Raw genomic sequence first — 26,757 nt, 5'->3', positions numbered from 1 at the left:
ACGGAGTCTCGCGCTGTGTCACCCAGGCTGGAGTGCAGTGGCGCGATCTCGGCTCACTGCAAGCTCCGCCTCCCAGGTTCAGGCCATTCTCCTGCCTCAGCCTCCGAGTAGCTGGGACTACAGGCGCCCGCCACCACGCCCGGCTAGTTTTTTGTATTTTTAGTAGAGACGGGGTTTCACCATGTTAGCCAGGATGGTCTCGATCTCCTGACCTCGTGATCCGCCCGCCTCGGCCTCCCAAAGTGCTGGGATTACAGGCTTGAGCCACCGCGCCCGGCAAAATATCCTGGCTTTCTACCTTGTTTTGTTATTTGTGAACATGTTCCCACTAGATAGTAAGCTCTTTGAGGGCAGGGATCATATCTTATTTGTCTTCATTTGCTCATTGGTGGCATCCAGTAAATGTTTACCAAATCGCATTTGGAATCATAGCATTGCAGTCTCTGATTTCAATCCACATTAATTTTTCCTTCTGGAGGCCAAATATTTAAAGATATTCTCTGCCTCCCAAATGTCACCTTCAACATGCTTGCCCCTTATGCATAACACACACACACATACACACACACACACACACACACCCTTTCATGTCCCCTTTCGCCCGACCCATGTATGTTCTGTAGGACTGGCATGTCTTCTTTTTTGTCCCCTTTGGTTATCTTCTGAGCAGAGGGATCACAGAGGGTGGTGACCTGAATAGGATGAGCTCTGCCCCACTAACGGCTCCAATTAGGCTAGATTTTCCTCCCCCTTCAAGAAGTGAGCTGAATACAAAAGTGAGTGGAATTTCACGCTCCATATTAGAGCACATACTAATTAGAATATGTTCCTGGCTTGGCAATGCCATACTCAATTACAAAGGGAGCAACTACTAAGATAATGAATGCGCCAAGTTAATTTGCCTCCACTATTAATTGCATCTGCTCTATTTTTAGAGCCACTGTCACCTGCTAATACACCAGAATATGGGGTAATGAGCAGCAGCAGGAAGTCAGGAGATTTGGGGACCATTCCCATCTGGGTCAGTTGTGTGATCTTATGAAAATTTCTTGGGGCTTTAAAGGTTTATTTTGTGGATGAAGAGTCAAGTAAACAGAAGCTGGTAGAGGGAGAGGCAGATAACCCACCCAAATTCTTTTCTTTATATTTTTCATGAGATGGGGTGTGGCTCTTTTGCCCTGGCTAGAGGGCAGTGGTGCCATCTTGGTTCACAGCAGCCTCCACCTCCTGAGTTCAAGTGATTCTCCTGCCTCAGCCTCCTAAGTAGCTGGGATTACAGGCACCTGCCACCACACCCAGCTAATTTTTGTATTTTTAGTAGAGACAGGGTTTTACCATGTTGGCCAGGCTGGTGACCTCAGGTGATCCATACGCCTTGGCCTCCCAAAGTGAAAACTTGACCTTTTTAGGTTATTGGTGGGCAAATGTAAACCAGGAGAAATTTCAGATCCTGTTTCCATAGGCAAAGGCAAAGTCAGGTATAAGAGGGTTAAGAAATTATCTTAAAGTTCATTGCCTCATCCTAGCTTGCCAAGAATTATTCTTGATTTGAAATGACTACTGTAAGTTGACTTTAAAATTTGCAATAAGAAATGGTCCAGGGCCGAGTGCAGTGGTTCACCCCTGTTATCCTAGCACTTTGGGAGGCCAAGGCATGTGGATCACCTGAGCTCAGGAGTTTCAGACCAACCTGGGCAACACGATAAAACCCTGCATCTACTAAAATACAAAAAAAAAAAAAAAAATTAGCCAGGCATGGCGGCGTGTGACTGTAATCCCAGCTACTCGGGAGGCTGAGACAGAAGAATTGCTTGAACCAAGGAGACGGAGGTTGCAGTGAGCCGGGATGGTGCCATTGCACTCCAGCCTGAGCGACAGAACAAGACTCCATCTCAAATAAAAAAGAAAGAAGAGAGAGAGAGAGAGAGAAAGGAAGAAAGAAAGAAAGAAAGAGAAAGAAAGAGAGAAAGGAAAAGAAAGAACAAAAGAAAGAAAGAGAAAGAAAGAAAGAAGAAAGAAAGAGAGAAAAGAAAGAAAGAAAGAGAAAGAAAGAAAAGAAAGAAAGAAAGGAAGGGTCCAGAAAGAAAGTAATTTTTTATTCCATTTCTGTCCCCTACTCTACTCCACAGATTGAACAGTTTTTCCGGAAGATATATCAATTTCTATTTCCTTTCCATGAAGATAATGAAAAAGATCTCCCCATCAGTGAAAAGCTCATTGAGGAAGATGCACAATTGACCCAAATGGAAGATGTGTTCAGCCAGTTGACTGTGGATGTGAATTCTCTCTTCGATAGGAGTTTTAACGTCTTCAGACAGATGCAGCAAGAATTTGACCAGACTTTTCAATCACATTTCATATCAGATACAGACCTAACTGAGCATTACTTTTTTCCAGCTTTCTCTAAAGAGCCAATGACCAAAGCAGATCTTGAGCAACATTGGGACATTCCCAACTTCTTCCAGCTGTTTTGTAATTTCAGTGTCTCTATTTATGAAAGTGTCAGTGAAACAATTACGAAGACACTGAAGGCAATAGAAGATTTACCAAAACAAGACAAAGGCAAGTATTAAAAAATAACTTTTACTTAGAGGTCTATACTAAAGTCAAGTTTTGTTTAGCTTCAGAAATGGTAGACATTTCTGAGTCACATTGTATGGTGTTTCTTGAAGAGATAATTTATGGAAAATGTTTCAGAGCCTCTTAAAAGAAGCTTTGAAGTCTGCTAAACACCATCCCTCTTCCATCATTGTTGAGAACTGAACTCTTTCTAGAGCAAATTTTCAAAGCAGAAAGAAAAAATGCTAATAGGTTGAGAACTTAAAAAAAAAAAAAAAAAGCAGTTCCCTCATTTATTATTTGTTTATTTATTTCATTTTGTGACAGAGTCTTGCTCTGCCTCCCAGCCTGGAGTACAGTGGTGCGATCTTGGCTCACTGCAACCTCTGATCCCAGGTTCAAGCAATTCTCCTGCCTCAGCCTCCCGAGTAGCTGGGACTACAGGTGTGCACAACCACGCCCGGCTAATATTTTTGTATTTTTAATAGAGACAGGGGTTTCACTATCTTGGCCCGGCTGGTCTCAAACTCCTGACCTCAGGTGATCTACCCACATTGGCCTCCCAAAGTGCTGGGATTGCAGATGTGAGCCACCATGCCTGGCCATTTCTCTCATTTATTAAAGCTCGTGTAGATGCTCAGCTCTATTCTGCTAAAGCATCAGAGAGTTTCTGTAAAATTGATCTGAAATCCTCAACTCCCAGTTTGAGAAGAAGCCCACTCTGACATATAACCAGAGCAATTTAGTGCCCTCCTCTGAATCACTACAATCATTCCTTAAATCATAAAGCGTATGCATAAAACCACAGAAAATGCTCAGAAACCCCAAACTACAGAAATATTAGATAAGAATTGCCTTCTACCAATAGTAATCATGCCTCATGGCATTCCATGTTGGAGACACAATGCTGCTTTATGTTTCCAGGCAGGAGATATCTTCTGTGGGCTTCTATGGAGTAAAGTAGATACAGCATTCCAGAAATGAGAGTTGCCACAAGGGTCAAGTGTAGGATCTGCATTTCCTTTGTTATTGTATTGACCACTAAGCCAGGTTAAAGGCTGCTCCCCTCTGAGATGAAAAATCAAATGGGCTCCTTCTATCTATTTTTCTTTTTTTTTCTTGAGATGGAGTGTTGCTCTGTTGTCCAGGCTGGAGTGTACTGGTGCAATCTCAGCTCCCTGCAACCTCTGCCCCCTGCGTTCAATCAATTCTCCTGTCTCAGCCTCCCGAGCAGCTGGGATTACAGGTGCCCACCACCATGCCTGACTAATTTTTGTATTTTTAGTAGAGACGGGGTTTCACCATGTTGGCCAGGCCGGTCTTGAACTCCTGACCTCAGGTGATCTGCCTGCCTTGGCCTCCCAAAGTGCTGGAATTACAGGCGTGAGCCACCACACCCAGCCAGCTACCACACCCAGCCAGCCACCACGCCTGACCCTATCTGACTATTTTTCAATTATATTAGCTGTAGCTGGCAACAACTGAATCAGATTCTCAAAATCGCCATGACATTACATAACTGGCCTCTGCATGGGAGAGGTTTACTTTTCAGAAACTGAAGCTAGGAAACAATGCATTACATCCTTCAGGTCCCATCATTCCATGAACAGAGAACAGGCATCATTACTGGAATTGTTGGGTTCTATTTCAGAGTCCAGTGGACTTTTTTTATAAGTCAAGTATTTCGTCTGGTATTCCATTCTGAGGTTCTCAATTCATCAAATATTCAGGATAAACACCAGGCGAGTAGACTAAATCTATCCAGGCTGGGTGGTATCAAGTGATTTAAGCCTGACTGTTTAAATGGATATCAACTGTCTTGGAATAACATTGAGAATGTGTTCATTAGAACAAAAGGGTTCCTCCCCTCCATGTTGTGTAGCAGCCTTACACAAGCATTGCTTATATTTCCATGTGCACAGGACTGTCAGTAGTGATTCAGACATGCCAGAGCCTAGATAATGTGCCAACCACTGTAACCCTCTTCCACACACCAGCTACGAACATGGGTTTCCACTGTCTGCCACCATTGCCTTCTCATTCACACAGCTAGGGGCCAACCCTACTCTCAGCTGCCTCACACACACCCTCCCCAGCCCCTCCGTGCCACTTCCATCTCAGTGATGACCTGAAAAGCCAAGGTCCCCAGTGAATGCAAATATTAAAGATAAAAACAAAATAGCAAACAAAAAAGTCTATTTACTCTGTTGTACTCTTCTTCGTCCAGCACCCCTCCCCTAGCCAGACGGTACACAGAAGCTTACCGCAGAGGAGACATTGTCTTCCCAGATGAGCAAATGTGGACTGTTTATCAAGAGTAGTCAGGCAGGGGCCCTACGGCACTTGAATGTGGTTTCCATCCCTTTTCTGGACAGGTAGTTGGTGAGGAGTAAGCTTACTGCCCTAGAAAATCTGCCTAATGACTTGACACTTTGAGTTTTGCCCCTCGTGGTAGGCAAAATAATGACTGCCCAAAATATCCCCACCCTAATCCCCAGAACCTGTGAATTTATGTTAGGTGGCAAAGGCAAAGTAAGGTTGCAGATGGAAAAAATAAATTTGTTAATCAACTGACTTTATTTTTATTTATTTATTTTTTGAGACAGAGTCTTGCTCTGTTGCCCAGGCTGGAGTGCAGTGGCGTGATCTTGGCTCACTGCAACCTCCACCTCCCGGGTTCACACCCTTCTCCTGACTCAGTCTCCTGCGTAGCTGGGATTATAGGCAGTCACCACCATGCCTGGCTAATTTTTGTATTTTGACTAGAGGCAGGGTTTCACCATGTTGTCCAGGCTGGTCTCGAACTTCTGACCTCAAATGATCCGCCCACCTCAGCCTCCCAAAGTGTTGGGATTACAGGCATGAGCCATCGTACCCGGCCTCAACTGATGGATTCAATGTAATCACAGGGTCCTTAAAAGTGGAAGAAGGAGGCAGAAAAGAATTAATTGCAGTGGCCCCAAGAGAAGGACTTGGCTCTACTTTGATGGCCTTGAAGACAGGATGGAGGCCATGAGCCGAGGAATGTAGGTGGCCTTGAGGAACTGGAAATGGTATAGAAATGAATTATCCTCTAGAGTCACCCAAAAAACTAGCCCTACTGACATCTTATTTTTTATATTTTTTATTTTTTTGAGACAGAGTCTCAGTCACCTGAGTAGCTGGGACTACAAGTGCGTGGCACCACACCCAGCTAATTTTTGCATTTTTTTTTTTTTTTGTAACAGATGACATCTTGATTTTAGCCCAGTGAGACCCACTTCAGACTTCTGACCTAAAAGACCAAACAATAATGAATTTGTGCTGTTTCAAGCCACTGAATCTGTGGTAGCTGTAACAGAGCTAATAATAATAGTAACTGACCAACATTTGCTGAGCAAGTTCTGTGTGGCAACCTTCATGGATGGGCCTTATTGGTCATGATTGTTTAAAGGGCCAAAATCAGAAAAATAGCCAAAACTGAATTATGAACACCAAGAAAAGGAGAGCGAAAATAAAAAGAATCAGAAATATCTTGATAATCAATGTTATTTTTGTTTTTTTGAGTATAGGCTCATTTTGGTCTCATATTTCTTTCCTACCTTGGTCTTTCTGGACCTCAGTTCCTGAATCTGTTGAAAGTGAATAGGTCCAGGAAAGTAGCTCTTGGAATTGTCTTCACTTGTCTTATGAATCCCTGGAAAGAACAGATGAGATCATGTTCTACTGTAGCTTGACCAGTGCAGGGGGCCAGCAGACCTGTTTCTAATCCTTAAGAGAGAATTAGTGGACATTAATTTTCACATGGGAAAAACAGACAGGCAGGTGGGAGAGTAGATGATTTATCTCAGCGACTGCACTGGAAGTAGCTCCCTGGAAGGGTTCTGAGGTTCTGTCAAGGCTAGACTAAGTGAGGTGACAGATTGTCCTCTGGGTGCAGGATGGGGAATTAGTGTCATATGGGCCTAGAATTTGTCATCCTTGGTGTACGTACCAGGTATTAATCTAGATGCTAGAGATAAAACGATGATTATGACACAGCCTCTGACTTCCAGGAACTCAGTCCAGAGAAAGGAAAACAGATTAGTGAACAATTACATCACCATATCGTGGGTAAAATGGCAGAAGAAGGTAATGAAGAATGACAAGATTAAAATGGCAAGACCAAGTCCCTTCCCTCAAGAGGCTTAGAGTCTAATGGAAAAGATAAGAAAGCAAACACTGCATTAAGCGGGAATCAATTCTACAGTGGAAATTCTCACAGGGGGCTATGCAGGGCAAAGAAGAGGGTCCAGGAAAGCAGCTGGGAGAAATTGACTTTCTAGTCACCAAAGGGGATGGGTGCCTTCCATGCCATTCTATCGAACAACGCTTCTCTGTTTTTAAACTATGGACATTGCAATTTATGTCAAAATAAAATGTTTCATTTTTAAATGCTGAGGATTTAATCTAACAGAAGATCATCAGGTTGTAAATTAGTAATACATGTTTCTTAATGTCAAATACTCTATCGGGAACTGCCAGTTATCTGTTGGATAGACTTCTCTTTTACACATTTTTATATGGATTAATTCTCCTAGGGGAAAAAACTTCTCAAAACGTGATCTGCTTTAGGTATTTTCCTAAATCTTTGACCCACTGTTCATAACAGTATGTACATCTCCACACACACATACTCACACACATATGTGTGTATATATATATACATACACACAAGACAAATGCAAAAATAGAATAGTAATAAAATAACCACTTATCACCCACTTTAAGAAACAGACATTTCTAATATCTTTGAAACTTCTTCCCAATTATAGCTTAAAAAATTATTAAAGCGTTTTTTAAAATACAGAAAAATCCAAGAGAAAAAGTTGCTTACAGTCACCTATTTACTTAATCCTATTGACATCAGAAATACTAATGATATAAGTAAGACATACGATTTTTAAAACATATAAAAGAACAAAATTAACGAAAGCTGCCCTCTCCTACCTTATCTAGTCCCTCTTCTAAAAGATAGTTGTTAATAATTCTTCATGACTCCTCCTAGAAAATAAAATTACATGCATTAATATATTTGTGTATATACTAATAATAAATGTCTAGTAATGAGATTCTTGGATTCAAGAGTATGTGCAATTTTTAATAGATGTTCAGTTGTCCTAGGAAATTATTGCACCAACATGCGTTTCTGTGTCTAAATATAGGAAAAAGGGCCCGGCACGGTGGCTCATGTCTGTAATCCCAGCACTTTGGAAGGCCGAGGCGGGTGGATCATTTGAGGTCAGGAGTTCAAGAAACCGGCCTGGACAACATGGTGCAACCCCATCTCTATTAAAAGTACAAAGATTAGCTGGGTGTGGTGGCTGTCACCTGTAATCCTAGCTACTTGGGAGGCTGAGGCAGGAGAATCACTTGAATCCGGGAGGCAGAGGTTGCAGTGAGCCAAGATCCCGCCACTGCACTTTAGCCTGGGCAACAGAGCAAAACTCTGTCTCAAAAATAAATAAATACATACATACATGAAAAAGATTTTGAAAGCACCGGTAAGAAAAAGCAGTGGCATTGTCTTGACTTCTTTACAGTGCAAACTCTTAGACACTAACGTGTAAATGTTATGTTCCCTGTAGCCCCTGACCACGGAGGCCTGATTTCAAAGATGTTACCTGGGCAGGACAGAGGACTGTGTGGGGAACTTGAGCAGAATTTGTCGAGGTGTTTCAAATTTCATGAGAAATGCCAAAAATGTCAGGCTCACCTATCTGAAGGTAAATAATTGCTATTTTTTAAAAATTATACTTTAAGTTCTGGGGTACATTTCGTTATAAAGTTTCGGTGTCACAAAAGACATAGCACTCGAATATAAAATTTTCTTTTTAATTCTCAGCAAGGCAAGTTACTTCTATAGACGGTTGCACCCTTACAGATGGAACAACGGTGAGCGCGCACTTCGACAAGGGAGGGGAAGGGGTTCTGGCCCCTGCTGCTGTGTCGTTCCCCTATTGGCTAGGGTTAGACCGCACAGGCTAAACTAATTCCGATTGGCTAATTTAAAGAGAGTGATGGGGGTGACTGGTTTGGCGGGAAGAATGGTTAGGACAGAGCAGGTAATTGGAATTAGTCAGGGTGAGTAGGTACTTGGAATGAGTCTGGGCGGGGCAAGTAATCGGAATGGGTCGGGGCGGGGCAGGTAATCGGAATGAGTCCAGGTGGAGCAGATAATCGGAATGAGTCCGGGTGGAGCAGGTAATCGGAATTAGGGTGAGTAGGTACTCCGAAAGAATCGGGGCAGGGCAGGTAATCGGAATGAGTCGGGGCGGGGCAGGTAATTTAAAAAGGTTGCTTTAGGAGGAAATCAAGTTTAAAAGTAGAAGGCAAAGAATTGAATATACTGACATATTGATTGTTTGAAAAGAAATTCAAAACTCATATCTAACAATTTTTTTAGGGTTTCTTTAGTATTCTGGACAGAGGACAAAATCTCATTCTCACAAGCATGGTGGATTCATTTGCTTTCCTCCTCCAACCACTTTTTTGCAGGCTCATTTCCATGTGGGGGCGTTCAATGTAGGTTTATAAACTGTTGTTTTTTTTTTTGAGACGGTGTATTGCTCTATTGCCCAGGCTGGAGTGCAGTGGTGCAATCTCGGCTCACTGCAACCTCCACCTTTCGGGTTCAAGCAATTCTCCTTCCTCAGCCTCCCGAGTAGCTGGGATTACAGGTGTGCGCCACCACGCCTGGCTAATTTTTTTGTATTTTTAGTAGAAACGAGGTTTCACCATATTGGCCAGGCTGGTTTCTAACTCCTGACCTTGTGATCCGCCCACCTCGGCCTTCCAAAGTGCTAGGATTACAGGCATGAACCACCGCCCCCGGCCCGGTTTACAAACTTTTGTTCTTGTGATTTTTTTTTTTTTAAATGATTAATGACCAAACACTACTGTGCGCAAAAGAAAAACCTTGAGCAAATTAGGGCAACTCCTTCCTTCTTACCGCAAAAAAAAAAAAAGAATCTCCGCCTTCAACCATGAAAGAAACCTTTTCATTCTGTAAATCAGTGTTTAGACAAGTGACATCTTTTTTTTTAAGTGGCATTGGCTCTCTCCCATTGGTGGGTTAATTAACTAATTAGCATTTAAATTGGGAAAGTGGCTTCTCCTTCCAAGCCCCGGGAATCCTTTTCCCTCCCAGAGTGGCCTTTCTAGTTCCTTCCCCATTTAGGAAATCATTCTCCCTTTCCTCCATCCCTCCCCTCATTCCCTTTTCCTTCTCCGGACTGAAGTCACTCCTCCTACCCGACCAGGGCCAAATTACAGATTTTCTTATACAAAACAAAAGCTTTTGATTCCTATGCTTCTGCATTTTATCTCACTAAAGCCCTAAGGGAAGGAAATTTTAAAACTGTGGCTAATGGCTTAGAGTTGGAAATTGGAAAATACAGGATAGACAGAAATCAATATGTCAGTAAATTCTACAACACTAGCTAGAGATTTTGGGCAAGTCATTTATGCTGTCTAGGCCTCAGTTGAGTAATGTGTAAATAAAGGCCCCAAGATAATCTCTGGGTTCTAACAAAATTCTTCTATAAAACAGTGGTCCCCAGCCTTTTGGTACGAGGGACTAGATTCGTGGAAGACAATCTTTCCAAAGATGGTGGGGCAGGGGGTACGGTTTGGGGATGATCATCAGGCATTATTCTCCTAAGGAGCATTCAACCTAGACCCTTTGCATGCACAGTTCACAACAGGGTTCGTGCTCCTGTGAGAATCGAATGCCTCTGCTGATCTGACAGGAGGCGGGGCTCAGGCAGTCCTGCTTGCTTACCTGCCACTCACCTCCTACGTACAGCTCCCTTCCTAAGAGGCCACAGGCTGGTACGGGTCCATGGCCCAGGGGTTGGGGGACCCCTGCTATAAAGGATGTTCAGAAAAATCAGATTATAATTCGTTTACTACCAAGTAATAGCTCTTGTGCCCTTAACTTCCCACAGTGAAGACCGCTGGAGTAATTTATATCAACAGAAAGAACAAAAAGTATAGTCAGTGGAAACTCCTGTCCCTCCCTTGGCTTTGTCCCCTCAATCTAACAATGAGCAACTTGCAACGAATTTTGCTGTTCAGAGAAAAGGGAGAATGGAATTGTTACAATCTTTTCTGTCACCTAGGCTGGAGTGCAGTGGTGAGATCTTCGCTCACTGCAACCTCTACTTCCTGAGTTCAAGCAATTCTGCTGCCTCAACCTCCTGAGTAGCTGGGATTACAGGCATGTGCCACCACACTTGGTTAATTTTTATATCTTCAGTAGAGACAGGGTTTCACCATATTGGTCTGGCTGGTCTCGAACTCCTGACCTCATGATCCTCCCACCTTGGCCTCCCAAAGTGCTGGGATTACAGGCGTGAGTGGCTGGCCAAGAAATTGTTACAATCTCAAACAACATAATATCCTGAACATATTTGGCTTTTAAAGTATCATTAGATACACCACAATAGTAATAAAGGTTACCTTTGGGTTTTAAGATTAAACATGATTTTTAAAAATACTTCTTTCTGTATTTTCCAAACTTTTAACCATAAGATATTCCTTGACTTAGGATAGGGTTATGTCACAGTTAACCCATCATAAGTTAAAAAATTGTAAGTCGAACCATTCTAAGTTGGGGACCATATGTACATGTATGCATATATGATATTAAAAATTATTAGACATCTTTAAAATTTGACTTTTTAACATATTACTTTTATTTAATCACCTTGCTCAAGGAGCCTGCAAATTACATATTGATATTCTCTATTATGAAATAGGTCTTGGCCGGGTGCGGTGGCTCAAGCCTGTAATCCCAGCACTTTGGGAGGCCGAGACGGGCGGATCACGAGGTCAGGAGATCGAGACCATCCTGGCTAACACGGTGAAACCCCGTCTCTATTAAGAAATACAAAAAACTAGCCGGGCGAGGTGGCGGGCGCCTGTAGTCCCAGCTACTCGGGAGGCTGAGGCGGGAGAATGGCGTAAACCCGGGAAGCAGAGCTTGCAGTGAGCTGAGATCCGGCCACTGCACTCCAGCCTGGGCGACAGAGCGAGACTCCGTCTCAAAAAAAAAAAAAAAAAAAAAAAAAAGAAATAGGTCTTTCCATTGTGCAAATTAATGCATTGTAGGGGTTCTAAACATCTATATGCTTTCCAACTCAAGAGGAATAAAGTTCCCTTTCTAATTTTTTTATTCAATTAAATAAAAAACCCATGAATTTAATGGAGTCTATTAAATTAGATCATTATTCGAGTAGTTATTAAATCTTTTTAGAGTCGACAACACTCCCTTTCTCTTTCTTTTTGAGCCGGAGTCTCGCTCTGTCACCCAGGCTGGAGTGCAATGGCACGATCTCGGCTCACTGCAACCTCCGCTTCCCAGGTTCAAGTGATTCTCCTGCCTCAACCTCTCGAGTAGCTGGGATTACAGGCATCTGCCACCATGCCTAGCTACTTTGTTGTATTTTTAGAAGAGATGGGGTTTCACCATGTTCGTTAGGCTAGTGGTGAACTCCTGACTTCAAGTGATCCGCCCGCCTCCACCTCCCAAAGTGCTGGGATTACAGGCCTGAGCCACCACGCCCAGCCCCTTTCTCCTTTTTAAACATCACCAGCCTAGGTTCCTATTTCCACTGAATTCTCAGGCTAGCTGGGCTAGTGAGGGAGACAGGTTACACGGGCCACAGAACAAGAACAAGGATTGTTCTTTCTCTCCCTCTTCCACTTCATTCTCTCTCAGCCTCTCCCCACCTCAGTAGTTGGTCTTTTCTCCCCCTTCTTTTGAAAGCAGAGTCCATTATACAAATGGATGTGTCTACTTCTCCACATCCCTCTTGGGCCAAATTCTCTGCCATGGACACATCTACCCCACCTTAGAATGTATATTAGACAATTTTGACATCTAGAATGTCTTGTGGCAGAAGAGGGTTTGGAAAGCATTGCTCCAAGTAGCTTTGATTATAAACTGGACCTTTTCGCTGGGTAACCTGAGCAGTTGAGAGTGCTCTTTCTCCTGGCCTGGAGCAGTGGCTCACGCTGTAATCCCAGCACTTTGGAAGGCCGAGGTGGGCGGATTACCTGTGGTCACGAGTTTGAGACCAGCCTGGTCAACATGGCGAAACCCCGTTCTACTAAAAATAGAAAAATTAGCCGGGTGTGGTGGCATGAACCTGTAATCTTAGCTACTCAGGAGGCTGAGGCAAGAGAATTGCTTGAACCTGGGAGGCAGAGGTTGCAGTGAGCTGAGATCAAGCCACTGCACTCCAGCCTGGGCCACAGAGCGAGACTCTGTCTCGAAAAAAGAAAAAATAAATACATAGATAAATAAAATTTAAAAAAATAAAAAAGGAGTGCTCTTTCTCCTGAATTGCTGACTCGAGGACTCTCAGCCTGTTTTATCATTTGGAAGGTGGGAATAATATATCTGCTTCATACACATCTTTTGAAGATTAAATAAAATGTCTGAAGTATCAGTGATTCTCATTATTCAAGTATTTGTTTTTTAAGTCACAGTTGCAAGGTTATATACAGAAGCAGAGGTTTTTATAACAGAAAAATATACACTTAATATACTGACCTCTTACAAAAATAGTCCTGCTCAAGCATCCCTCTATGTATCATTAACATCTATTTCCTTCTACCCAGCTAAAATAGTTTATTAATAATTCTTGAATGTCACAAGATAATACAGAATAAATCAGATAATACATTAAAATGCATCTGATAATCAATATGCACCAGATAATAGATATAGTATACATCAGGTAATACAGTACAAATTCAATGAAAGTTTAGTGTTGCAAAGGTAAAATGTAAAGAACGTCCTAATGTGCTCCCATACTGCTTAAAACTGTTATTATAAATTGCATTTTATTATAAATATATAAAGAATGATATAATAGGCCAGGCATGGTGGCTCATGCCTGTAATTCCAGGTCTTTGGGAGGCTGAGGCAGGAGAATCACTTGAGGTTAGGAGTTTGAGACCAGCCTGGCCAACATGGTGAAACCCTGTCTCTACTAAAAATATAAAAATTAGCCAGGTGTGGTGGTGCACATCTGTAATCCCAGCTATTCCGGAGGCTGAGGCAGAAGAACCCCTTGAAACCAGGAGGCGGAGGTTGCAGTGAGTCGAGATCGAGCAACTGCACTCCAGCCTAGGTGACAGAGTGAAACTTTGTCTCAGGAAAAAAAAAAAAAAAAAAAAATTCTCAATCACCTAGATTGAGAAATAGAACATTACCAAAACAGAGAAAGCCCCACTATGTCCCCTTCTACATCACATTCACTTTATCTCCTCAAAAGGAAAGTGCTATTTTGAAGTTGGTATTAATTATTTCCTTGCATTTCTTCCTACTCCTACCATGTCCCTTATACATATAATATATACACATGCCTATATCCTACATAGCAATGTTTTACATTTTGATTTTTGCATTGTCAATGTAGAACTTTTAACCTTAAAAATATGCTTCATACAGCCAGGCGTGGTGGCTCATGCCTATAATCCCAGCACTTTGGGAGGCCAAGGTGGGCAGATCACGAGGTCAGGAGTTCCAGACCAACCTGACCAGCATGGTGAAACCCTGTCTCTACTGAAAATACAAAAAAAAATTAGCTGGGCGTGGTGGTGCGTGCCTGTAGTCCCAGCTACTCAGGAGGCTGAGTCAGGAGAATCGCTTGAACTCGGGAGGCAGAGGTTGCAGTGAGCCAAGATTGCACCATTGCACTCCAGCCTGGGCGACAGAGTGAGACTCCGTTTCAAAAAAAAAAAATGCATCATACAAACATGAAATGGGCACATGTCTGGCTGGGCGCGGTGGCTCATGCCTGTAATCCCAGCACTTTGGGAGGCCAAGGTGGGCAATCACTTAAGGCCAGGAGTTTGAGACCAGCCTGGTCAACATGGTGAAACCTTATCTCTACTAAAAATACAAAAATTAGCCAGGCATGGTAGCGTGCACTTGTAGTCCCAGCTACTCGGGAGGCTGAGGCACAAGAATCACTTGATCCCAGGAAGCAGAGGTTGCAGTGAGCCGAGATTGTGCCACTGCACTCCTGCCTGGGCAAGAGAGTGATACTCTGTCTCAAACATAAAAAAAGAAAAAGAAAGAAAAGAAAAAGAAAAAAGAAATGGGCACATATCAAATGTTAATTTGACTATTTAACTTATTAATGAAGGAACCAGCAGGGTGTTAGAGCTGGGTCAAAGGAGTATAAGAGAGACTGGAGTGCTTACAGTCAAGGACAGACAGAATGCTGAAAGATTATGGAATTAGATATAAGTTAGTTAATATTCGAAAAGGCAAGTAAACTGTAAATTTTGCCATTATCTTTTCTAACAGACCAAAATAATTTACATCTCTACTAGACAAACATTTGCCACTTTTCATTCCATAATTTACAGGTAATTTCATGGAGTCAGGCCCTAATCAATAGTAAATAGTGAAGACAACAAAGGATCTCTTCCTTAGACCTTGAAGTGATCTTTGGGTCGACCTCTTAGACAATAATTTAGTATGACATTGAAAGGACATGCAAGCCTGGGCAGCAAAGTGAGACCCCGCCTCTATAAAAAAATTAAAAATTAGCTGGGCATGGTGGTGTGAGCCTGTAGTCCCAGCTACTCAGGAGGCTAAGGTGGAAATAGCACTTGAGCCCAGGAGTTCGAGGCTGTAGTGAGCTATGATCACACCACTGCACTCTGGCCTGGGTAACAGAGCGAGAACCTGTCTTGGAAAAAGAAAAAAAAAAAAAAAAGAAAAGAAAAAGAAACGAAAGGAAATGCAGCCATTCTTTTGCCTTATTTCCAAGTTCTGGATAATTTTTCTTTCTTAACAATATAAATATTATTACTTATGTATTCTTTTGCAATGTGGCTTTTCACTCAGTGTAGTTTGCAAGGGTTAGCCATGTGGATACGTGCTGCTCTAGTTCATTAATTCACTGTTGTATGTTGGTCTATGTAGGCAGATCACTATTTATTTATTCATTCCCCAGCTGAAGTACATTTGCTTTCAAGGTTTTGCTATTATAAACACATCTCATACCTTTAATCAAATAATAATTTTGTCTCTTCAATCAGCTTTGATTTACTTTGTTCTAATACTAAACACGCAACTGTGATTATAATTTCATTATTGATAAATATAAACTAATTTCCAAAACATCACAAATCTTTTTTTTTTCACTATTTACTATACACTTTTGGTCTTAATTTTAAGTGGCTTCACTATATGTGGTTCTTTTCCTCTTTTCCCATACTGATTACTGGTACTGGACATATACATCCAAAATCAAACAGTAGTGTCCTTTTTAAGGGATAAATGGGATGTGATGTAGAAGGGGCATAGTAAGGACTTCATCTGTTTTGGCAAATTTTTTCTTAATATAGGTGGTAGGCATGTGGAATTTATGACAAAAAGTTCTGTCTCCAGCCCAGTTTCTGTTACATAAAACCATATAATTAACAGTTAAACTGGATCTGATTTGACAGATGTAGGCGATATTAGTAATTACTCCAGAACAACAGACATAACTAAAAACTCCCACAGGCAAAAGGGGAAAATAGACAGTGTAAGGGCTGGGATGTAAGCCCACGTCGCCCACCTCCAAGCTTCATGGACCTTTTCCTTCTCCACGTTACTTTCTTCTTTGCTAGACTGTCCTGGCGTACCTGCTCTACACACAGAATTAGACGAGGCCATCAAGTTGGTCAATGTATCCAATCAGCAGTACAGCCAGATTCTCCAGATGGCCCGGAAGCACTTGGAGGACACCGCCTATCTGGTGGAGAAGATGAGAGGGCAATTTGGCTGGGTGTCTGAACTGGCAAACCAGACCCCAGAAACGGAGATCATCTTTAATTCAATACAGGTAAAGGCGAGACCCAAGAGCAGATACGGAGATGACATGTGCACACCTTGATTTCAGTGTTAATTTATGTATGAATTGTATCTGAATTTGAAAACAAGCTGCAGGGGGTATTCATATTTCCATTGTGATTGCCTTCAGGCTGACTTGATTTAACGTAGTTCATGGTCTTTAGAAAACAAGAAACTCTATAAAGAAAATCAATTTAAAACACAAAATAGGCCGGGCGCGGTGGCTCAAGCCTGTAATCCCAGCACTTTGGGAGGCCAAGACGGGCGGATCACGAGGTCAGGAGATCGAGACCATCCTGGCTAACACGGTGAAACCCCCTCTCTACTAAAAAAATACAAAAAACTAGCCGGGCGAGGTGGCGGGCGCCTGTAGTCCCAGCTACTCGGGAGGCTGAGGCAGGAGAATGGCGTGAACCCGGGAGGCAGAGCTTGCAGTGAGCTGAGATCCGGCCACTGCACTCCAGCCTGGGCGACAGAGCGAGACTCCATCTCAAAAAAACAAAAACAAAAAAATACTTTCTAATCTAGAAATGGCTAATTCTGCTTAGAGTTATAGGGCTATAACTGATAGAGGTAACCTTGAAGAAATCTGGCCAATGTAGTTTTTAAGAGAGAAGACTTACAAATAAAGCAATTTGAGTTCAAAATTTGACTCTGAAACTTACCAGCTGAGTAAGCTTGGGAAAGTACCTGAACCATTGTAGGCCTCAGTTTTCACCTGTAGTAAAATGGGAACAATAACAGCTATCTTAACATGTACACCTAAAAGTGATTAGTATAGATTTCTTATACAAAACAAGAGCTCTGTAAATTATAGCTCTTATTAGTTGCTGACACAATAAAGCCACTGAGTTATCTTGAGAATTAAACATTTATATGTTACTCTTCACATAAAAATATATTGCCAGCTGGGCACGGTGGCTCATGCCTGTAATCCCAGCACTTTGGGAGGCCGAGGTGGGTGCATCACTTGAGGTCAGGAGTTTGAGACCAGCCTGGCTAACATGGTGAAACCCCATCTCTACCAAAAACATAAAACATTAGCCAAGTGTGATGGCGCACACCTGTAATCCCAGCTACTCAGGAGGCTGAGGTAGGAGAATCGCTTGAACCCAGGAGGTGGGGGTTGCAGAGAGCAGAGATCATGCCACTGCACTCCAGCCTGGGCAACAGAGTGAGAGTCTGTCTCAGAAGCAAAAACAAAAATAAAAACATATTGCCATCTTAAATTCCACCTATACCATGACTCCCAGGTTCAGTCAATAACTTTTTGCATAACACTCAAGTGACTTTTCTTCCTAAGACATCCCCCCTCCAACACACACATATTACCTTAATCTACAAACGCATCAGGCTAGTGATTCCTGATGAGGCTGGTATCGAGGGGTTCCCAAAAAGAGCTGGATACAAAAATTACTGGGCAGAACAATTGAAGATGCAATATTCTGTGTAGTATGTTATGTTGGTGCCCTATCCAGATCCCTGGGGATCCCTTTTACCAGCTCCCACTGGTGCTGGTGCTGCTGCTAACTGCTTATCTCTGAAACTTTCTCCCAAAGATTGCCCTTGGGGCACTTATGCCCCAGAGTTTCCTGCAGGATCAGGCTGAGGCTAATGGTCATCTGAAGCCATATTCTTGCTTAGCTGCTTTCTCTTCTCTAGTTTGCTTGCCTCTCCCCTTAAAAGTCACACCTGAGAGCACTCCTTTATAAACCATTTCTGTCAGAATCTCAGGCACTGCTTCTAGGAAATTTGACTTACAGCATTCTGTAATCCAGCATTTCCCTCTTTCAAACTACAAAGCTGTGGATCGTGCATGATTTCAGAAATAAGTTTGGAAAGTCACAGCAAGCTCATTAAAAAACAAGGTTAAAAACCATACAAAAAATAGAATAGGACAAACTAGAAAATATTAGCATGTATTGCATTTCATAAGTCATATGCACATCATGGAATTTCATTTCCATTTGGTATATGTGTATGTGTGTAAACATATATATACACATATGTAGACATACATGTGTGTTTTGAGTCATGCTATCAAGTGTATTCATTACTACAGACCACAGTCAAAGAGTTTTGAAAGCCACTGTTCCAATCCCTGCTAGCTCTCTGATTCTGTAACTCCATTAGATCATACTCAAGGAAGGTAAAGTAATTCAATATATTCGATCATCCTCGTATATACAGACTTTAAGTTTAATGAGGAAAACGTATTGTCTTGAAGAATAAAACTTGAAGAAAAATTTTAGCAGTGCTTTCAACCTTTAGAAATCTACAGTCGGCCGGGCGCGGTGGCTCAAGCCTGTAATCCCAGCACTTTGGGAGGCCGAGACGGGCGGATCACGAGATCAGGAGATCGAGACCATCCTGGCTAACACGGTGAAACCTCATCTCTACTAAAAATACAAAAAACTAGCCGGGCGAGGTGGCGGGCGCCTGTAGTCCCAGCTACTCGGGAGGCTGAGGCTGGAGAATGGCATGAACCCGGGAGGCGGAGCTTGCAGTGAGCTGAGATCCGGCCACTGCACTCCAGCCTGGGCTACAGAGCGAGACTCCGTCTCAAAAAAAATAAATAAATAAATAATAAAATGAAAATAAAGGCCGGGCGCGGTGGCTCAAGCCTGTAATCCCAGCACTTTGGGAGGCCAGATGGGCGGATCACGAGGTCAGGAGATCGAGACCATCCTGGCTAACACGGTGAAACCCCGTCTCTACTAAAAAATACAAAAAAAACTAGCCGGGCGAGGTGGCGGGCGCCTGTAGTCCCAGCTACTTGGGAGGCTGAGGCAGGAGAATGGTGTAAATCCGGGAGGTGGAGCTTGCAGTGAGCTGAGATCCGGCCACTGCACTCCAGCCTGGGCAACAGAGCAAGACTCCGTCTCCAAAAAAAAAAAAAAAATCTACAGTCAATATTTAGTTGTTTTTACCATTGTCAGTATTTCCTCTTCTGTGCTTCAATTTACTTCCATTCTAGTGTCTCTGAGTAACACTAACAGATGTATCTAAAATTCTTTATGCTGATAGCAAAGGCACTTCTATATAAAAACCTCCACATAAAATAAAATTATGGTTTTCAATTATACACTTTTATAACAATTATTACCACTAAAGAGCATTTACTAGGTGTCAGGCAATGTTCTAATAACTTTTTCCATATATCAGACCATTTAATACCCTCAGTGACCCTATAAGGGAAGCAGAATTCTTTCCGCAGTTTTTCAAATGAGGCACAAAGGAGGTTAAGCAACTTGTCTGAGCTCACACAGCTAGTAAATGGTAGAACTAGAATTCAAAGTCAAGCAGTATTTCTCTAGAATGAGTGAACGTAACCACTTTGCTAAACTGCCTGTGAAGTTACTTTTCTCAAAACAGCTCTTATGTCACCATGTAAAGAAAAATACAAACCCATAAAATAGCAAGTGCTGAAGAGAAGCCTTAGGAAAGAAATATGCAAATTCCAGCAAGTGAAAAGGGTTATGGCCCCTGGCTGTATAATAGTTACGTAAGTGTTTACTTTACAATTATTTAAACCAAACAAATACTTTATGCCGTTTTTATATATGTTATAGTCACAGAAAGAGAAGGGAAAATTTAAAAATCATTCTCTTAAGGTTACATCAAGTTGCCTATCAGTTCAGTTCCATTTAAATGATTCAAATCAAAGTCTATGCACTGGAGAATTCATTAAGAGAGTAACATACATGTTATTCATTAAGAGTGACATAAATTTTGCATTGATTCTTGCCAAAATCACACAAACAACCATAAATTGTAAATTTTTAGGAAAACTCAGTACAAAGCTTGGTGCAATGCAATAAAGTTTGTGGCACAGACAGTAATACTCAGCAAACATCCCACCTGCTGTCTCATATTTTCCAGCTCCCCCGTGGTTAAACGTTGCCATGTGGCAAGTTCTGGCCAATGAAGCGTGAGCAAAACTGAGAAGAGTTCTTTGTAGACTGAGACAGTGAAGAGCCTCTGTGTGCTCATCTATTCTCTTTTTTCTGCTGAGGGCACAAAGAAAGTCATGAATTCATCTGCTACAGCTATGAGATAATGTGCCTCTGCCTACCAGGCTCCTCAGTGTTTACTGGTATGCAGCCCTTGTAACGGACACATAACACGAGCAAGAGATAAATCTTTGTTGCATGAAGCCCTAGGAATGCCGGGACTAATCTGTTACCTCAGCACAGCCTAGCCTATCCTGACTAAGGTGGTATTAAATTACTATTGAACGTGTATTGGGATTTAGTAATCTTTTACTGTATAATCCTTCTTCTGTAGGTAGTTCCAAGGATTCATGAAGGAAATATTTCCAAACAAGATGAAACAGTGATGACAGACTTCAGCATTCTGCCTTCCTCTAATTTCACACTCAAGATCCCTCTTGAAGAAAGTGCTGAGAGTTCTAACTTCATTGGCTACGTACTAGCAAATGTTCTACAGCATTTTAAGGAACATTTTAAAACTTGGTAAGTAGAGTGCCTGGTTAGGAATGCCTTGTTGACAGGAATAGTTAATTCTCAAAAGGGAAAAACAAAGCTTGTTTGAAAATACCTGGAAAATATGTTTAACCTCATTAATAAAGACATGAAAACAAACAAGATGGCATTTTCTGCCTATCAAATTTGCAAATTAAAAAACCCCCGGGAAATCCTGATAGGAATGTGATGAAATGGGGATTCTCATATATCATGTATTAGTGGGAACATACATTGGTTTTGCCTTTTTGAAAGCTATTTGATTATGCATATGAAGAGCCATAAAATTTCTTTTTGATATGATAATTACACTTGTGAAATCAATCCTAAGGAATAAATCTAAATTTGATGAAAAGTTCTTCCTCCAAGATCTACATTTACAAAATTATTTAAAATATTAAAAATGTTAAACATTATCTTAATGTGTAAAAATGGTACAGTGGTTAAATAGATTATGGCTAAATACATTCAATACATTTTATGAAATGTTAAAAATATTCAAAAAATTTAAATAATGACTTGCTAACTACTTTAACAAGAGCTTTAATATAAGCCAGTCTTGGAGGTAATATTATTATCATCATTTTACAGAAAAAGATCCTGAGGCTCAACGTCCAAGGTCCAATGAACTACTCAGGTCGGAGGTGGTAGAGCAGAATGTGGAGCCAGGTCTCTCTCTGACTCCTTCATCACACTGTACTACTTCCTGTTAAGATATTTGCTCAAAACATGCAAGATATAAAAATCTGGGTAATATGATCAATCTTAAAGAATAATTACATTTTAAGTTACTCATAAGGGACCTTGTTAGTAGGTCACCATCAATGTGTAATTAAGCCAGATGTGACAGGATTTGCTGCCTCTCCCTTTACTTCTGAATTCTGGAGGCCTTTTTTTTTTTTTTTGGTTGTATCAGTCAAACGGCCAACATCTTTTTAGCATCTACTAAGTTTAGATACAGGAACTAGGTACTGTGAAAGAGAAAATGAAAAATTTGACAAGATCCTGTCCCCAAGGAGCTTCCTATCCAACAGGGAGCACAAGACAGATAGACAGACATACACACAACTATAAAGCAAGGCAGGATTTAGAGAGTTCACAGGAGCAGGCTCTGGGAGTTCGGGGGAGGGCCGTTCACGTTCTGGTAGGGAAGAAACTTCTGAGCTGGATATATTCCCTTTCTCACCGTCCTTCTATCCCCTCTCTTCTCCTTTCCTCTTTCTTCTTCCTCCTCCCACTGTCTCCTCTCCCTTTCTTTCCTTTTTTTCCTTTTTTTTCTTTTTCTTTTTTTTTTTTTTTTGAGACAGAGTCTTGTTCTGTCGCCCAGACTGGAGTACAGTGGCATGATATCGGCTCACTGCAACCTTGGCCTCCTGGGTTCAAATGATTCTCGTGCCTCAGTCTCCTGAGTAGCTGGGATTACAGGTGCACACCATCACACCTGGCTAATTTTTGTATTTTTTAGTAGAAACAGGGTTTCACCATGTTGGCCAGGCTGCTCTCGAACTCCTGACCTTAAGTAATCCACCCACCTTGGCCTCCCAGAGTGCTGGGATTACAGGGATGAGCCACCATGCCCAGCCTCCTCTCCCTTTTCTTTTCTTTTTTTTTTTTTTTTTTGAGACAGAGTTTAGCTCTTGTTGCCTAGGCTGGAGTGCAGTGGTATGATCTCAGCTCACTGCCACCTCTGCCTGCCGGGTTCAAGCAATTCTCCTGCCTCAGCCTCCCGAGTAGCTGGGATTACAGGTGCCCTCCACCACACCCGGCTAATTTTTTTTTTTTTTTTTTTTCTTTTTGAGACGGAGTCTCGCTCTGTCGCCCAGGCTGGAGTGCAGTGGCCGGATCTCAGCTCACTGCAAGTGCCGCCTCCCGGGTTTACGCCATTCTCCTGCCTCAGCCTCCCGAGTAGCTGGGACTACAGGCGCCCGCCACCTCGCCCGGCTAGTTTTTTTGTATTTTTTAGTAGAGATGGGGTTTCACCGTGTTAGCCAGGATAGTCTCGATCTCCTGACCTCGTGATCCGCCCATCTCGGCCTCCCAAAGTGCTGGGATTACAGGCTTGAGCCACCGCGCCCGGCCCACACCCGGCTAATTTTTTGTATTTTTTGTAGAGACGGGGTTTTGCCATGTTGGGCAGACTGGCCTGGAACTCCTGACCTTAGGTGATCCGCCTGCCTCAGCCTCCCAAAGTGCTGGAATTACAGGCATGAGCCACCACACCCTGCCATCCTCTCCCTTTCTTAAAAATACATCAATTAATTAAATATATAAATGTAGATACACACACAGGCAGCATCAAAGTGTATAGGTTGGAGAGGAGACTATTCCAAAAAGGGGGACGGCATGGGCAAATACAGCAAGAAAGAGTAGAACATCTAGGTACTGGGGGCGCTGGGAAGTCCTGCTAAACTGGTCCCCTCACACTGTGGGGCCTTTAAGCTTCCCTGTGTCAGGGCACCTCCCCTCTGTGAGTTTGGGTTCCTTCTTTGGTTGCAGGCAACCAAAACCAGCTCAGCTGAAAGAAATGGAAGGATGCTGACTCACGAATCAGAGGGGAAGCTGGACGACTATGCCCCGAGCCAGGCAGAAACGGGTCGGGTCTAGAGTCTGGGAGGAGGAAACCCATGGACAGTTGCTTCAGGGCCCAGCACTCACGGTGAAGCAGCTGCAATTGTTTTTAGTCCTCAGATCACTCTGCTCAAGATGTGACTTGCCAGGAGGAATCTGGCTGGCCCAGCTGGGACATGTGTGTCCACTTCTAGACCAGGAGAGAGGAGAGTCTTGGTTGACATTCCCCATGTCTACCTCTTTGTCTAGGTTACTGAGTCATCAACAGATCTCAGTTCAAAAAGTCACTTGTTCAGGGGCAATATACCCTCTTCTACCCATAAACTAGGGGCAACATGCCCTCCCTCCCCTTTCATACATGACCATAACACCATGCAGCACTCAGCTCTTGTAAGTTGACATTTACCCACGTGGCTCTTTATGAACGTTCATCTCCATCCCGAGACCTACAGTCCATGAGGGTACCACCCTTCTAGGGTTTTTGTTCTTCTCTTTGTCAGTGGGGACTTAGGACTGTGCCTGGCACAGGGCAAACCCTCAATATTTGTTGAACAAATAAATTAATAAACACATGTAAATGAATATTAGTAGAATACAACAAGAGTGACAGTAGGTGAAGGTGGAAAGCAAAGGTGGGAAGAGGTCAGGGCTCTGAGTGCCGGGCTGTGGAGTCTGAGCTTCACTCTGCAGCGCTGGTGAGACGCGATAGGTTTTAGAGAAAGGAAGCCTCATGCTGGTGCCCCAGTGGGTACTGACTTCGCGTTTGTAGCCAAATCAGTTTTTCCCGTAAAGTCATCTATCTCTTTCCCAGATGTTGGGACTTGCAATGGCAATGGGAAGTGAGATACTGAGTAATTGAGAGATCAAGTATTTTGATCTCTCAAAATATTTTACTAACAAGGCATACAAAGTGATTTTTCACAGGCAATGTTAATATTTTTCTTTTTTATGTATAGTTTTAAAATTCTAAAAGTAACAAAATCACAACTACCAAACATTTAGATGACAAAAGTTATCCATAATCCCACCATCGTAACACAACCACTATTATCATTTTACTGTTTTCCTTATTCACATTTTCTACTTATTTTCTTAGATTCCAAGAAATAGAATTACTTGTTTAGAGGTTATTAACAATTAACATCTTATTTTTCTGGATATATATATTGCTAAATGTAATAACAGCAATGTCTGCAGTACCGATTTCTCAAATACTAATTTGCATTTCAATTTTTTTTTTTGAGACAGAGGCTCTCTCTGTTGCCCAGGCTGGAGTGCAGTGGCATGATCTCGGCTCACTGCAACCTCCACCTCCCAGGTTCAAGCGATTCTTATGCCTCAGCCTCCCAAGTAGCTGGGATTACAGGTGTGCAGCGCCACACTTGGCCAATTTTTGTATTTTTTAGTAGAGATGTGTTTTCACCATGTTGGCCAGGCTGGTCTCAAACTCCTGGCCTCAAGTGATCCTTCCGCCTCAGCCTCCCCAAGGGCTGGGATTACAGGCATGAGCCACTGTGCCTGGCCTGGCATTTCAATTTTTAAAATCTTCAGTAGTAAATGAAAAATTTTATCTTATTGTTATAATTTTATGGTTTTTTATTGTTCATGAGAATAAACATTTTCCAAGTTTGTTTACTCACTGAATTTCTTTTTTCTGCATCTTATTCAGTATCATGGATACAATTTTGTCAATTTTCTGATTATATCAATGCATTCAGGGTCCCAAACCTGCCAAAGTTTAAAGACAAAGATACTAAGGGAAAAACCAGAAAAAGATGGTAGAAAAGAATCACCCTGGCATTGTCAATCATGTAAACATTTGTCGGGTGCCCTAGTTGCAGGTATATGGCTCACTGAAACATGAATTCCAATTATAGGGTGAAATATACATTTAGAACCCTCTTTTGGAACTTTCATCTAGTTATCTAGCATCCTAAGTGCCTGGACATTCCTGATTGGTTTGCAATGTGTTTTATTTCCCATCCCCAAGTTTCACAGCTGCTGGCCCTGGGATTAACAGTCACAGGCTGTAACACAATGTCTTGCACATCCCGAGTATTGAATAAGCTTTTGTAGATGGATTCTTACCATCAACATCATCATGAAAGGCAAACATACAAAATTTGTTGACTAATGTAATGAGTCATGAGTGACCGAAGTTTATTGACCAAACACTACGTACATGTAGAGTACAGAATAAACACTTTATTATCACATCCGAGGAAAAGACCATTTTAGAAGCTCAACAACCCAGGAAAACTGTGAAGATTTCTTCAAATTGTTAAGAATATCCATGCATACAGGTTTCACATTATTTTGCTATATACAGTATCAATTTTTCCAAAAGTCAAGAGCATTTTATTCTATCACCCATCCTGGACATTTACTCCAAGAAAAAATACACTGAGTCTATAAGTAATTGATTAGTATTTTGATTGTTGCTGCCTTTTTTTTTTTTTTTTTTTAAAGGTAAGAAGATCTAATGCATCCTATATCCAGTAAGTAGAATTATCTCTTCATCTGGGACCTGGAAATCCTGAAATAAAAAAGGATAATGCAATAAACGTAGTTGCAGGAAAGTGTGTTAGCTATATACTATGAAGTACTCTTAGTTTACTTATGTTGAACGGCTTAGCTATTAATACTCCAATTGAGTTAAAATGAAAATTCCTTCTTAAAAAATGTAATATGTATTACATTTTACGGTACATTAGTAGTTCTTTGTATATTGAAAAAATACTAAATCACCTAGGTGTCTATGTTCTATCACATCTACAAACATGTCACTTTCTAATTAATAAAATGTTCTTCCATTAGTTTGCTTTTACACTTAAAATATATATAATTGACTTTCTGGGAAAAATATCTGAGATTCATTGCTTTGTTTCGTAAAAACCAATAGCTTCTGTGTAGTCTTTTTTTAAATTGTGGTAAAATATACATGGCATTAATTTACCATTTTAACCATTTTAAAGTGTACAATTTGTGGCATTAAGTACACTGTTGTGCAACCATCACCACTGTCCATCTTCAGAACCTTTTTATCTTCCCAAACTGAAACTCTGTGCTCGTTAAGCACTCACTTCCCATTTCCCCGTCCCCCAGGCCCCAGCCCCCAGCAACCACGACTGTACTTTCTATGAATTTGACTACTCTAGGTACTGCATGTAGGTGGAATCATTCAGTATTTGTCTTTTGTTTTGTTTTTTGTTTCTAAGACAGGGTCTTACTCTGTTGCCCAGGCTGGAGTGCAGTGGTGCA

At 41.8% G+C, this 26,757-nt stretch overlaps 1 protein-coding gene across 4 annotated transcripts in view; it reads left to right on the top strand.

Moving 5' to 3' along the window:
• The window catches only part of CLUL1 (clusterin like 1), a 58,604-nt gene extending 32,245 nt beyond the window's left edge, over positions 1-26,359 (top strand). For 3 of the 4 annotated variants that reach the window (XM_025364947.1, XM_025364948.1, XM_025364946.1), the window contains exons 5-9: positions 2,130-2,562; positions 8,166-8,303; positions 16,222-16,436; positions 20,732-20,919; positions 25,966-26,359. In XM_025364947.1, coding sequence (XP_025220732.1) covers positions 2,130-2,562; positions 8,166-8,303; positions 16,222-16,436; positions 20,732-20,919; positions 25,966-25,969 — 978 coding nt within the window. In that variant the 3' untranslated portion in view covers positions 25,970-26,359. Of the gene's footprint in view, positions 1-2,129; positions 2,563-8,165; positions 8,304-16,221; positions 16,437-20,731; positions 21,050-25,965 lie in introns of those variants that run through there. The other variant, XM_025364949.1, reaches the window with a different exon arrangement.
• Positions 26,360-26,757: the final 398 nt, after the last annotated feature.

Source organism: Theropithecus gelada, chromosome 18 (assembly GCF_003255815.1).
Source record: "Theropithecus gelada isolate Dixy chromosome 18, Tgel_1.0, whole genome shotgun sequence".
Taxonomy (NCBI): domain Eukaryota; kingdom Metazoa; phylum Chordata; class Mammalia; order Primates; family Cercopithecidae; genus Theropithecus; species Theropithecus gelada.
Note: the sequence above shows the minus strand (reverse complement) of the source record. Positions and strands in the feature narration are given on the sequence as shown.